The sequence below is a fragment of the Diabrotica virgifera genome, chromosome 10 (assembly GCF_917563875.1).
Source record: "Diabrotica virgifera virgifera chromosome 10, PGI_DIABVI_V3a".
Taxonomy (NCBI): Eukaryota; Metazoa; Arthropoda; class Insecta; order Coleoptera; family Chrysomelidae; genus Diabrotica; species Diabrotica virgifera.
The window spans coordinates 47,686,326-47,700,285 of NC_065452.1; the positions used below are offsets into that span (position 1 = coordinate 47,686,326).

At 30.5% G+C, this 13,960-nt stretch overlaps 1 protein-coding gene and 1 long non-coding RNA gene across 3 annotated transcripts in view; both read left to right on the top strand.

Annotated features, from left to right (window-relative positions):
* The first annotated feature begins 1,697 nt into the window (after positions 1-1,697).
* Positions 1,698-4,306, top strand: LOC114330734 (uncharacterized). The gene is made up of 2 exons (XR_007701200.1): positions 1,698-2,205; positions 2,277-4,306. It is a non-coding gene; the product is annotated as an uncharacterized LOC114330734 (long non-coding RNA).
* A 7,870-nt stretch (positions 4,307-12,176) lies between these two features.
* LOC114330738 (lysine-specific demethylase 7B-like) overlaps positions 12,177-13,960 on the top strand; it is a 59,433-nt gene continuing 57,649 nt past the window's right edge. For both annotated transcript variants that reach the window (XM_028280151.2, XM_028280152.2), the window contains exons 1-2: positions 12,177-12,630; positions 12,687-12,772. In XM_028280151.2, coding sequence (XP_028135952.1) covers positions 12,437-12,630; positions 12,687-12,772 — 280 coding nt within the window. In that variant the 5' untranslated portion in view covers positions 12,177-12,436. The remainder of the gene's footprint in view (positions 12,631-12,686; positions 12,773-13,960) is intronic.

A 13,960-nucleotide genomic window follows, 5' to 3' on the forward strand; every position in this document is an offset into this window, starting at 1 on the left:
TTATGTATCAAAATTAGTAGTTTTTCCCTTAAGAGCATCTAATTACGTTAGGTACTGGATTATAATACCTAAAACTATGAAAACATTATGATTCCATTCAATAGGTACCTGTGAAGTTTTACGTTAACAATAAATTATAAAAAAAATACAATTTCAGTGCAATAAAGGGAATTTTCCCCACTTTATATATTCATTTAGTTTATAATTGTTTATTCAAACGATCTTCAGATGGCTGCAATCCAGTAAGTAAGTAGGTACTTAACGCAACCACATTAAAATGTATCTGAACACTTGTAAAAGAGTTTTGGGTTTAAGTTATTATACTAAAAACGCTTAATGATATCTATAGATACATTATATCTCAAGATATAAACACAAATTAAAACACTAACGATATTTAATAACAAAATATAGCCTCCAAACCACGTATCCTATTATGTTTACAAGCAATTCGTAAAATTGATCGTCTGGGTGACGTCACGATGACAATATTTCATTTGTCAATGTCAAAGTTACCATACAACCTATGGTATAGGGACCTTGATTTAAACATACACAAAGCGTCCTTATAAAATTTAAAAAAACCGCCACCATGAGCAGGTCGGTCGATTTTGCTTTGACACTTTGTTAACGCTCGGAGCGAATAGACGTCTGTTGGGGATAGAGAGGTGGGGACAACAGTAGGAAATATGTATATATTAAATCGTACAAAATTTGGGAGGAAGGAACAAAAATGACCCCGAACTTTGAATTTGGAACAAAAGTGGAAGTGAACTTTACAAATGATAGGAACCTTCTTAAACATTCGAAATTTTGATGAACAATGTATATAGTCTTCGTTTTTCTCAAGTGTTCTTAAGTACTTCATGCAAAAAACTTTGGAAATTGTTTTTTTTTTCTTTCAACAAAAGATCTTTAAAACAAAAGATGTTTAAAGCGACTTCAACCATCTTTTCCTTTATTTCCTGCATTCCAAACATGAACAGGAATTTCATATCTGCCACGTTCAGTATCAGGATAACAGAAAAACGAGATCATTCAATTGTAGTCCTGTCACATAGTTTAAATATTTTGTATTCTATCATCAAATATATACATGGATTGTATACATCGCCATCTATCCTCAAAGGCTCGAAGTTTAGCTTGAAGGGAACAAGGGAACCGATACTTAATTTAGCGTTCCTTGCTTAGAAAGGAATTTCAAACTATACTCAATATTTATTTTTAAATATTTTATTTAGTTTATATAATACCGTATATTACTTAAAGTTACTATCAAAATGGTACTTATCATAAAAATATAGACTGACTAACAATTTTGTCACAGTGTTTCACAAAATATTTGTAGTGTGTAAACAAAATCTTATATTATAAATTTTATCAGAATCAGAGATGACAAGAATAGAATCTACTATAATAAATAGTACTGTTGTAGTTTTGGCCATTTATATATTTTTGAATAAATAACTTTGGCCTAGAACTACGAAAATTTAGTTTTGTCGGCTATCAGAAGTAAATCACGTATACTTGGCAACAATGCAGATAGATACCATGTTGGCAGCTGCGGTTAAAGGCAAGCGTCCACAGACCCGCATCGTACGCATCGGACGCATCGTACGCAACGGATTTTAGTTTGCCTTGTACAGAAACTTATGTAACAGCGTCCACTGATCCGCATCGTACGGATCGCATTATCGATTGTCAAACTAAAATCCGTTGCGTACGATGCGGGTGCCCTGATGATGCGGGATACTCGCCCTGATGGAATACAATGTTGCCTAATTTACTGTTCCGTTCCGTCACAAATCGTCTGTCATTCAAGTCATTCTGTCAAAAACAAATTTGTTTGGTTTTTTTTCAAAATTGTTCTATTTTCTATTTGGTTCTATTTTTTAGTCATGAAGTTAAGTAGTATCGTGGGATATTTGAAGTTCTTGGGTTCTGAAAATTCAAGAAGTTTTAGAAGGAAAACAAGTTTTAAACTCTGGTCATCTTATTTTGGCTGGAAAAATAGAGGAAAGTTCTGAGCATACCATCAAAATATATGGTTTATTCCTTCATTAAGGTCCAATCCCTACGAAATTAAAGGAAACCTATCTTTCACAAATGGCATAAGCATTAGCCAAATGTTATGTTCTTGTAAAGCAGAAAATAATGGAAAATGTAAACATGTCTCTACTCTTGTTAAATGTACATAAGTATAAGGTATGTAAAGTTCCAAAAATAAATGCAATCATGAAAGGAATATTTTTGATTTTACATTGATATTGTTTTAGGGAAGATGTGAAATTAATGGAACATTCAGTACATGAGTTGAAAAAAATGTTAACAGATTGACAAATGAAGACCATTTTTAATTGATCTAAACATTTATAGAAACAAAGTATATGGTTAATATAAAATATTACCTGCCTGAAGTAACTTGGTGTACAAATCAATAGTAACCATAATTTTTATTCCCAGGGCCAGTGAGAAACAATGTGCATTTCATTTCTAAGTGTTCCAAGGAAAGATCTCCTAAGAATAAATAGATCTGTACAATGAAGATTAACCTAATCTGTTTAACCATCGAAATTATTGTATTGTTATAAAAATAATAAATCTCCATTTCATATTATTTACACTTACATACATTAGCCTGGAATTGCATTGTGTCTACATTAGTGGCCATAGTCACAAACCTACCCTAGTCTACGGAGGTACTGTCTTTTGCAGATGTGGTAATACCGGGTTTGATACATTATTGCTAAATAAAGTTTGTGAATAGTAACTTTTCACAAAATAGACAGAGTTTTAATAGTTTTCACTGTACTTAACGACATTCTACACATTCGGCAAAGAATTAAGGATTTGCATGAAATTTTAGTATGTTATAGTTTACTTCAAAAAACTAAGACTTGATTTTTTAAAAATTGTTTTACTGTGCCGTTTAATTACTATTAAGGGTCAAAGTTAAGTTTTAACATGGGCTCTTATGGGAATTCTTAAAAAGTTAATAACTTTTGACCCAAATTTACGATTTTTAATTATTTGTGCTTAAGTTAAAGGTTTTTTTTGTAAGGAATAACATATTAAAAAATGAGGATTGTTTACCGTACCATTTATTTTTAATTTATTTATTATAATTTATTCCATAATTTCCGTAATTTATTATAATTTATTTTTATAAAGTATTCAATACTAAAACATATGATTTGAGTATTCTGCTATAAATGCATTGTTACCAACTTTCGCTTGCATATAAGTTTCCCCCCTTTCCTCTGAGAGGCATACCCCACAACAAAGGTGTAGAACGTCGTTAAATATTTTTTAAATTCAGTGGTAATAACATATTATATTTTGTTTTGGTATTTAAATTTACCTAAATATTTATAGAAATATACTATACTAAATTCAAGATGCAGTAGAAATAAATAAACCAAGACACGTTAAATGCTACTATGAGCACTCCCGAATCATAATTTACAATGTATATACATTGTAAATCCCAAATCATGATTTCCAAAGTTTATACATTCTAAATTATGATTCGGGAGTGCTCCTAATAGTAGCATTTAACTTGTCTTGATTTGTTTATTTCTACTGCATCTTAATTTTAAATTTAGTGTAGATGTGGCCATCATAGGACTCTTACTTATAGATGCAATAAAATTATTGGTTTATTTTCATTTTAAATGTTATACTTCCAGTATTGTATGTAGTATATTAAATATTTTTAACAAGTAGTATAAGGGCATATTATTATACTTTGTTATACAAAATAGACATAAAATTTTGAAACTTTCAGCTTCACTTTTTCATTGTTTCAATATTAAATCCCAAATTTAGACTCTCCACCATTTTCTCATAAAAAAGTATGTTCAGTTTTTACCCCAGGTAGACCGAATCCACCAAAAAATTGATGTTACTTAAGTTTTTAAGTATTAAAAAAATGCGTTTCATCAGATATACAAAATAAATGCAACTGATTATGTTCAGATAGTGGTGTCCCTCTTAATTTTTATTCCTAAAAACTTTACTATTAAACCAAAGTTTTAGTTAAAAAAAAAACAAAATGTTTGCTTTCTGTGTGGAGTTACAAAAATAAGTTGAAATGCTATTTAATTTCGTATTATTTCCTGGTGATACTCTGCCATACTAATTTTACATTGTTCTTACATGCAAGCATTTGTAAATAAATTTACCATTAAAGGGCGGCCCAAGGTATATTCATCTTAAATGGGTGGTTGTAGTTTTGTATATTTTATTTTTATTTTAGTTTTGTAATATTTTTAAGAACAAATAAAATAATTATAATTATTCTGAACTGTTGTTTCTTTATCAAACTTCTTTTTTTTTGAAAAAAGTATCAACAAATCCATATATTTAAATTCAATATAAATGTAAATTTTATAGATAGAATTTACATAAAACAAGAATTTTTCATGAATGTTTGTTCAGTTTATCTATTCTTCTTGTCTTTTTTCCTTATGCCTATTACGGTATCGGATTATGGTCCGTTGTTTCTTTCACCCATTTTTCTACGCTTTTCTGTTTTTGGCTAGGCTTTTCATTTCTTCTTTCGTTTTCCCTCGTACATGTACTATATCCTCTATTTGATCCCTCCAATTCTTTCGGGGATATCCTCTTCTCCTTTTTGTTGTGTTTCCCATTTCCAGAATTTTCCTGGCCATCCTTTCTGGTTTCATTCTTATATGTCCATACCATTCCAGTTGTTTATTTTGGATGTGATATAATATTACACTATAATTAAACACTATAATTAAAATGTTAGTAAATACCATAACCCGGAATGTCCCACGTGCATTACAGTATTTCTTGTCGAACCTATTATTATCACTACACGATATCTTAAAAAGGTTCCCGATTTTCCGGAAATGTTCTTTGAATGCTAAAATGTGTTTTTTATTACGCGGCTCGGAAAAATCTCGATCACCGTGTCTTGACTTATAAATTCACATTTCAACACTGAAAACTATTTACAACACTCTCATTCTGAAATTCTTGTTACGAACATATGTGTCAAAGATCTGCAAACTTAGCATGACGTGATTTCTTCGAAGTAGATAAATATTATCAAAACAAAACGTATATGTCTGAGCAGAAGAATGTGTATATTCAGGGTTTTTGAAACTCCTAATATTATAACGATTTTTGAATACAGGGTTGTGCTTTAAACCAGACAAACAATTAATTAAATATTTAAATGGCTCGAACAATTGTTTACTGCTATTTGTCTAATGATATTTAGTTCTGTCTCGAAGTTACGCACTACACACGTTCTACATACATACGCACTTCACCTTCTAGATCATAATCATTCTTTCAATGAAGAGTTTCAAATTCTACATATTCAAAATAAAGGCCTTAAGCTATCACTTTTAGAATCAATGGAAATTAATAAATTGAAAAATACAGATATAATTCTGAATGACCAACTTGAGACAAACAGCTCCCCACTCCTCAACCTCTTCAGTTAAAGACTTAAAAAGGCAAACACATTGTAAAATATATCACTTGAGAAAGGCACTTTGCCGAAACAGCTGTAGTAATAACATATTTGTAATAAATTTTGTGGAAGTATAGAAAACAAACGTTTTTCAGTGTTTTATTGTGAGATGTACTATTCTGTTCATGTTCGTATGTCAATATTTCTTAATTTTACGTTAAAACGACTGTAAATTTTTAAACCTGTTTTTGTAAGTTTGAGCGACCTATTTTTTTAATGATATATGATATGGCAGTCGACGTGTTAATATATCATTATTTTGATTCCGCCCAGTTTGAAACTAAGCCAACACTGACTTCATTATGGTATTGTGAGTTGCCTATATTTGGCGTAACTAATACATTCCAAATAAGTTAATTAAATTAAATTCAGTTTTTACTATTTAGTTATTATAATTTTATACTTCTATATGTTATTAGCATTAAAGTTGCAAATATAAAAGTGTCCAGTTTTTTAGTTTTTACTAAAATATATCATCTTCATTAGTGACACTTCGGTTGGGTTCGGAAATGACCCAGTTTCGGTGTTAACTTCACATCAGTAGTTTTGTACATATACCAGGCCTGATTCTAATTCATTTCGACAGTCGCAATTTCATTTCGACACCGCCATGACAGCCGGAGATTCTTGGGGATATTAACCTTATCATGTTGAGACTGCTCAGAATTTGGGTTGGCGCTTCGGTTTCTTGGATTTTGTTGATAGTCTGGGAAAATTATCGAAAAAATACCATTTTTGGGAAAAATTATTTACCAGCTATTTTATTGCTAAAATCGAATCTTAAGATTGCATATATTAGTAATATGGGGTATGACAAGTCCGCAGAAAGTGTGTTATTTTATTTATAAACAAATTAGCACTCCTAAATCTTCTTTTTTTTTCAATTAGTGGTCTGTAACTCCTATAATTTTTCCTTTGAGCCAAAAACACTCAAATAAAAATTCACCGTAATTTAGTTCTGCACAGTTATTTTTTTTCCGATTTCCTTCAACAAAAATTTTACTCAGAAAATCCGAGTTTTCCCAAAAAATCTGCCATTTTCAATTAAAATTTTAGGGAAGTACCTAATTATTTATCAATAATTAAATAATTGAAGACATGGAAGATTTATTATAGTAGATTATACAGAGGGGCTAAATTATGGAATAAATTCATTTCTTTAAAACGGACGATTTTGGAGCAAAATCCCGAAAGAGGTCGATTTTTATTTTTAAATTACAATTTTTTGGCATATATTTCATACTAGTGACGTCATCCATCTGAGCGTGATGACGTAATCGATAATTTTGTTAATGGGAATAGGGGTCGTGTGGTAGGTCATTTGAAAGGGCGTTTAATTCTCTATTCAGTAATATAAACATTAATATCATTAGGTATTTATACAGGGTTGCCAAATTTTGAATTAAATTAATTGGCGCAAAAAGAAGAATGTATGTAATTTATTTAACTCAAAATACATTGTACTGCTGTCAGAAAATAGAAAAAAAGGTTTATTTCACAAATAAACATTTCTTTTCGCTTAAATTAAATCACAAACAGCCTCCCTCCTACCTATTGGCAGTTTGAACTTTTAATTTAAGCTAAAAGCAATGTTTATTTGCAAAATAAACATTTTTTTCTATTTTCTGACAGCAATAGAATGTATTTTGAGTTAAATAAATTACATGCATTCTTCTTCTTGCGTCAATTAATTTAATTCAAAATTTTTTTTGGCCTCCCTGTATAAATAATGATATTAATGTTTATAATAAATACTGAATAGAGCATTGAACGCCTTTGTAAATGAGCTACAACACGAACCCATATTCCTATTTAAAAAAATAATTACGTCATCACGCTCGGATGGATGACGTCACTAGTTTGAAATATATGCCAAGAAATTTAATTTAAAAATAAAAATCGACCTGTTTCGGGATTTTTCTCTAAAATCGTCCATTTTAGAGAAAATGAATTTATTCCATAATTTAGCCCCTCTCTGTATATCAGGAGACCGGCGACAATCTAACCAATAGTTTAGCAATAATTAAAATGTTAATTAAAAAATTTCGGTCGAAATAATAACCAGAAAGATTATGATACACCAGAATAACTATGATTTTCATATAAAAAAGCACTATACCTATTCAACGTACCTTACAGGATTGAAATTGGACCATTTGAGCGGTCTCAGGAATGTTATAAAGAAACAATTTTTTGGCTTATAAACAAATAGAACCCCTCAGAAAATATTAGATTAAATTAAGTTAACGCTGTTGAAAAGAGCACGGCTTCTGTGTCCTTTTCGAAGAAAAACAAATTGAATTGCGAGGAGTGATTCCAGGTATAACCGGTCAAATTTGACCGGCATTTGCGACAGAGTTATAAACAACAGGATTTTAATCTTTGAACCATTAGATACCTTTTAATTCCGGTCCTCTTTGTACATACAAATTTTCATATCTTCAAGACACTCATAACAAAAAAGATTTATGTCACTGTCACCAAATTATTTAATTATTGATAAATAATTACTTCCCTCAAATTTTAGTTGAAAATTAAAGATTTTGTTTGGAAAACCCGAATTTTCCGAAGAAAATTTCCGTCGAAGGAAATTGGAATAAATTATCAATGTGCAGAATTAAATTACTGTCAATTTTTATGTGAGTGTTTTGGTTTAAAGTTAAAATTTTCGGAGTTATAGAGCAATAATAAAAAAAAGATTTCGGAGTGCTAATTTGTTTATAAACAAAATAGCACACTTTCTGTGGACTTTGCACAGCTATATTACTAATATAGGAAATCTTAAGATTTGATTTCAGCATGTCCAGCAATAAAATAGCTGGTAATTAATTTTCCTTGTTTTTTACTAATTTTCCCAGATTATTACCTCACATCTTTCATTGAGTTGATGATTCATGTTGTGGACATTCTCAATTATTATATTTCTAATTTAATACTATTCTATCTAATTCCTCAAAACAAGCAAATTTCAATTAAACCCAGCTATATTATAATACCTTTTGATTTAGTTTTCCTTGCAAGAAATAAACAAAACACATCTAAACTAAACCTAACCTCGCTTTTGGCCATTCATTCATCTCCGTGTCAAATAATTTCGACAGTCGCCATATTGAAAGCGACTTGTTTTTGGTCGAAATTTGATTTAGAATCAGGGCCCTGGGGCCTGATTCTAAATCAAATTTCGACACTAAACAAGTCGCTTTCAATATGGCGACGGTTGAAATGCGATTGTGCGAGCCTTGTGGATTTTAGTTGAACTAACGAAGTGACGTCATGAAATAGCGACTATCGAAATTAATAGCGACTTTAAAAAGGGTGTTGATATTATAATTTCGACTGTCGAAATTATTTGACACGGAGATGAATGAATGGCCAAAAGCGAGGTTAGGTTTAGTTTAGATGTGTTTTGTTTATTTCTTGCAAGGAAAACTAAAGCAAAAGGTATTATAATATAGCTCTGGGTTTAATTGAAATTTGCTTGTTTTGAGGAATTAGATAGAATAGTATTAAATTAGAAATATAATAATTGAGAATGTCCACAACATGAATCATCAACTCAATGAAAGATGTAAGGTAATAATCTGGGAAAATTAGTAAAAAACAAGAAAAATTAATTACCAGCTATTTTATTGCTGGACATGCTGAAATCAAATCTTAAGATTTCCTATATTAGTAATATAGCTGTGCAAAGTCCACAGAAAGTGTGCTATGTTGTTTATAAACAAATTAGCGCTCCGAAATCTTTTTTTTATTATTGCTCTATAACTCCGAAAATTTTAACTTTAAACCAAAACACTCACATAAAAATTGACAGTAATTCTGCACATTGATAATTTATTCCAATTTCCTTCGACGGAAATTTTCCTCGGAAAATTCGGGTTTTCCAAACAAAATCTTTAATTTTCAACTAAAATTTGAGGGAAGTAATTATTTATCAATAATTAAATTATTTGGTGACAGTGACATAAATCTTTTTTGTTATAAGTGTCTTGAAGATATGAAAATTTGTATGTACAAAGAGGACCGGAATTAAAAGGTATCTAATGGTTCAAAGATTAAAATCCTGTTGTTTATAACTCTGTCGCAAATGCCGGTCAAATTTGACCGGTTATACCTGGAATCACTCCTCGCAATTCAATTTGTTTTTCTTCGAAAAGGACACAGAAGCCGTGCCCTTTTCAACAGCGTTAACTTAACTTAATTAAATCTAATATTTTCTGAGGGGTTCTATTTGTTTATAAGCCAAAAAATTGTTTTTTATAACATTCCTGAGACCGCTCAAATGGTCCAATTTCAATCCTGTAAGGTACGTTGAATAGGTATAGTGCTTTTTTATACGAAAATCATAGTTATTCTGGTGTGTCATAATCTTTCTGGTTATTATTTCGACCGAAATTTTTTAATTAACATTTTAATTATTGCTAAACTATTGGTTAGATTGTCGCCGGTCTCCTGATATACAGAGAGGGGCTAAATTATGGAATAAATTCATTTTCTCTAAAATGGACGATTTTAGAGAAAAATCCCGAAACAGGTCGATTTTTATTTTTAAATTAAATTTCTTGGCATATATTTCAAACTAGTGACGTCATCCATCCGAGCGTGATGACGTAATCGATTATTTTTTTAAATAGGAATAGGGGTTCGTGTTTTAGCTCATTTACAAAGGCGTTCAATTCTCTATTCAGTATTATAAACATTAATATCATTATTTATACAGTGAGGCCAAAAAAATTTTTGAATTAAATTAATTGACGCAAGAAGAAGAATCCATGTAATTTATTTAACTCAAAATACATTCTATTGCTGTCAGAAAATAGAAAAAATGTTTATTTTGCAAATAAACATTGCTTTTAGCTTAAATTAAATGTTCAAACTGCCAATAGGTAGGAGGGAGGCTGTTTGTGATTTAATTTAAGCGAAAAGAAATGCTTATTTGTGAAATAAACCTTTTCTTCTATTTTCTGACAGCAGTACAATGTATTTTGAGTTAAATAAATTACATACATTCTTCTTTTTGCGCCAATTAATTTAATTCAAAAATTTTTTTGGCAACCCTGTATAAATACCTAATGATAATAATGTTTATATTACTGAATAGAGAATTGAACGCCCTTTCAAATGACCTACCACACGACCCCTATTCCCATTAACAAAATTATCGATTACGTCATCACGCTCAGATGGATGACGTCACTAGTAAGAAATATATGCCAAAAAATTGTAATTTAAAAATAAAAATCGACCTCTTTCGGGATTTTGCTCCAAAATCGTCCGTTTTAAAGAAATGAATTTATTCCATAATTTAGCCCCTCTGTATAATCTACTATAATAAATCTTTCATGTCATCAATTATTTAATTATTGATAAATAATTAGGTACTTCCCTAAAATTTTAATTGAAAATTGCAGATTTTTTGGGAAAACTCGGATTTTCTGAGTAAAATTTTTGTTGAAGGAAATCGGAAAAAAAATAACTTTGTGCAGAACTAAATTACGGTGAATTTTTATTTGAGTGTTTTTGGCTCAAAGGAAAAATTTTAGGAGTTACAGACCACTAATTGAAAAATAAAGAGGATTTAGAAGTGCTAATTTGTTTATAAATAAAATAACACACTTTCTGCGGACTTGTCATACCCCATATTACTAATAAAGTAACGCATAAATTCGTTATTTCGTAAACTGGTTACTTTAAGGAAAATTCCCGAAACACGTCGATTTTTATTTTTAAATTACGGTTTTTTGGCATATATATCATACTAGTGAAGTCATCCATCTGGGCGTGATGACGTAATCGATGATTTTTTTAAATGAGAATAGGGGTCATATGATAGCTCATTTAAAAGGGTATTCAATTCTCTATCCAAGAATATAAACATTAACATAATTATTTATACAGTGTGTTCAAAAAACATTTTTTAATTAAAATAAGTGAGACAAAAAAGAAGAATATAATGTAATTATTTAATTCAAAATACATTTTACTACTGTCAGTAAACAGAAAAAAATTTTATTTGACAAATAAACATTGATTTTCGCTTAAACGAAATGTTTCAAACTGCCAAGCGACAGGTGGGTGGCAGCTTTAACATTGAATTTAAGCAAAAAACAATATTTATTTCTCAAATAAACATTTTTTTCCTGTTTTCTGACAACAGTAAAACGTATTTTGAATTAAATAAATTACGTACATTCTTCTTTTTGTTTCAATTATTTTAATTAAAAAAATGTTTTTTGAACACCTTGTATAAATAATTAGGTAAATGTTTATATTAGTGAATAGAGAATTGAATACCCTTTCAAATGAGCTATCACATGACCATTCTCATTTAAAAAAATCATCGATTACGTCATCGCGCCCAGATGGATGACGTCACTAGTATGATATATATGCCAAAAAATCTGAATCTAAAAATAAAAATCGACCCGTTTCAGGATTTTTCATTAATGTCGCTGGTTTACGAAATAATGAATTTATGCGTTACTTTATGGACGCACTGTATATGCAATCTTAAGATTCGATTTTAGCAATAAAATAGCTGGTAAATAATTTTTCCCAAAAATGGCATTTTTTCGATAATTTTCCCAGACTATCAACAAGTTCCAATAAACGGGAGCGCCAACCCAAATTCTGAGCAGTCTCAACATGATAAGGTTAATATCCCCAGTTGTAACTAATATCGAAATGAATAAGAATCGCGGCTGTCATGGCGGTGTCGAAATGAAATTGCGACTGTCGAAATGAATTAGAATCAGGGCCCAGACCAGTGATGTCAGTTTGGCTGAAAAGTGCAGAGTAGTGAGAGTAGAGTGCAGAGACAAGCGCAAGTACGTAAGGTACTGTAGCTGTCACTAGGTAGTGATGGTAGTGTGTTTTGGAAGAAGAAGAAGAAGAAGAAGGTGTAATAAACATTAATTCAAAGTTGGTATGGCACTCACTCCAGTGACAAACAAAACAATGTCAAAAATGTTTAAAGCACAACTCGAATTTTCCGAGCGTCCGGATTTTTTTTCGCTTAGTACTTATACCATGGACAATTCTTATTGCCTCTGTGGCCAGCCATATGACCCTAACATCTTCATGATCCAGTGCGATGCTTGTAAAGATTGGTTCCACAGCTTGTAAGTTTTTTTTCATATTTACCATTGCAAAGTCCCTAATGTGACTGTAATTTTAGTTGCTGCAATTTCCCGGAGTATACAGCTATAGAAATAGACAAATTTCATTGCCCCAGATGTGTCCCAACATTTGGTCCCTCTATAAGTAAGTACCATTTTATTTTACATTATATTATATCTAAACACAATTGTAATAGACCCCCCAGCTTTGTGAAGTTATCATTTAAATTGTTTAATAGCTGCTACTTATACTATAACTAAGGTGTCATTTGGATTTCTTGAGGGAAATGTATGAAACAGTTTTAATAATACTACTATGTTAGTTTACAATGATTACCCTATTTGTTGTTGTTGTGTATGTGTTAGAATGTTTCTACCTGCTCATTTTAACATAATACAATCTTAATTCGTCCACTCATTAGTTGCTTTGTGATTTCTCTCACTTTTGTCTCCGCTATACCTGTGTCACCACATCACAAAATGGTATAAATTTGTATAAGTCATTCATCACATCTGCTGTTTTATATAATTTAAAGCAAATGCTACAATTTGGTACAAATAATTATTGTAGACTGCTATAATATTGCAATTTGTGATTTCTATTATAATTCCTTACTGATATCATTTGACTGTAAAATGTTTAAAAACATCGTTTCAGTTTACATTTCGATGGTTTAATATGAAAACTTCGTCTCTCATTTTACAGGCAATTTTACAAGATAGACAAAAAACTGAATTTCTGCATATTCTAACCTAAAAACAAAAAACTATCCTTACATATTTTTGATTCCGAACAAATTTGGATTGTTACTAGTGTTGCCAGGTCCGATTTGTTCTTAATCGGTACATAAGCAAAAACAAATCGGGATTTAGGGTTGTAGATCGGGACAAATAAACAACAATAGTTCAGTAAATGACCGTTTTGGAGTGTAATTTTCAGAGTCAACTCTGAATTGCATGAAAATCTGATTTTAGGTTCTACTTACTGTCTATTTCAAAGTTAAACTTGTACCATTGGTTGCTTTTACTTGGGGGGTGACAGTTACCCCCTTCTCGAGGGTAAAAAAACGCGCGTTTAAATTAAGTCCCAAAATGGATCAACTGACTAACCCTAAAAAACTTTTGTTCTATATAGTTTTTAAACTAAGTCAATACTTTTCGAATAATTTTATCGAAGAAAATATTCTTAGCAAAAATGTAGCTTTTAAAAAAGCAAAAAAATTGTATGTTCAGAAAGTCTATACAACCAGTAAAAGCAAAGTTGTAGCTCATCAAAAATACGTTCTTATTCTTCAAATAACCAAAAAATTAAGCAATTTTCGGGCAAAACCTA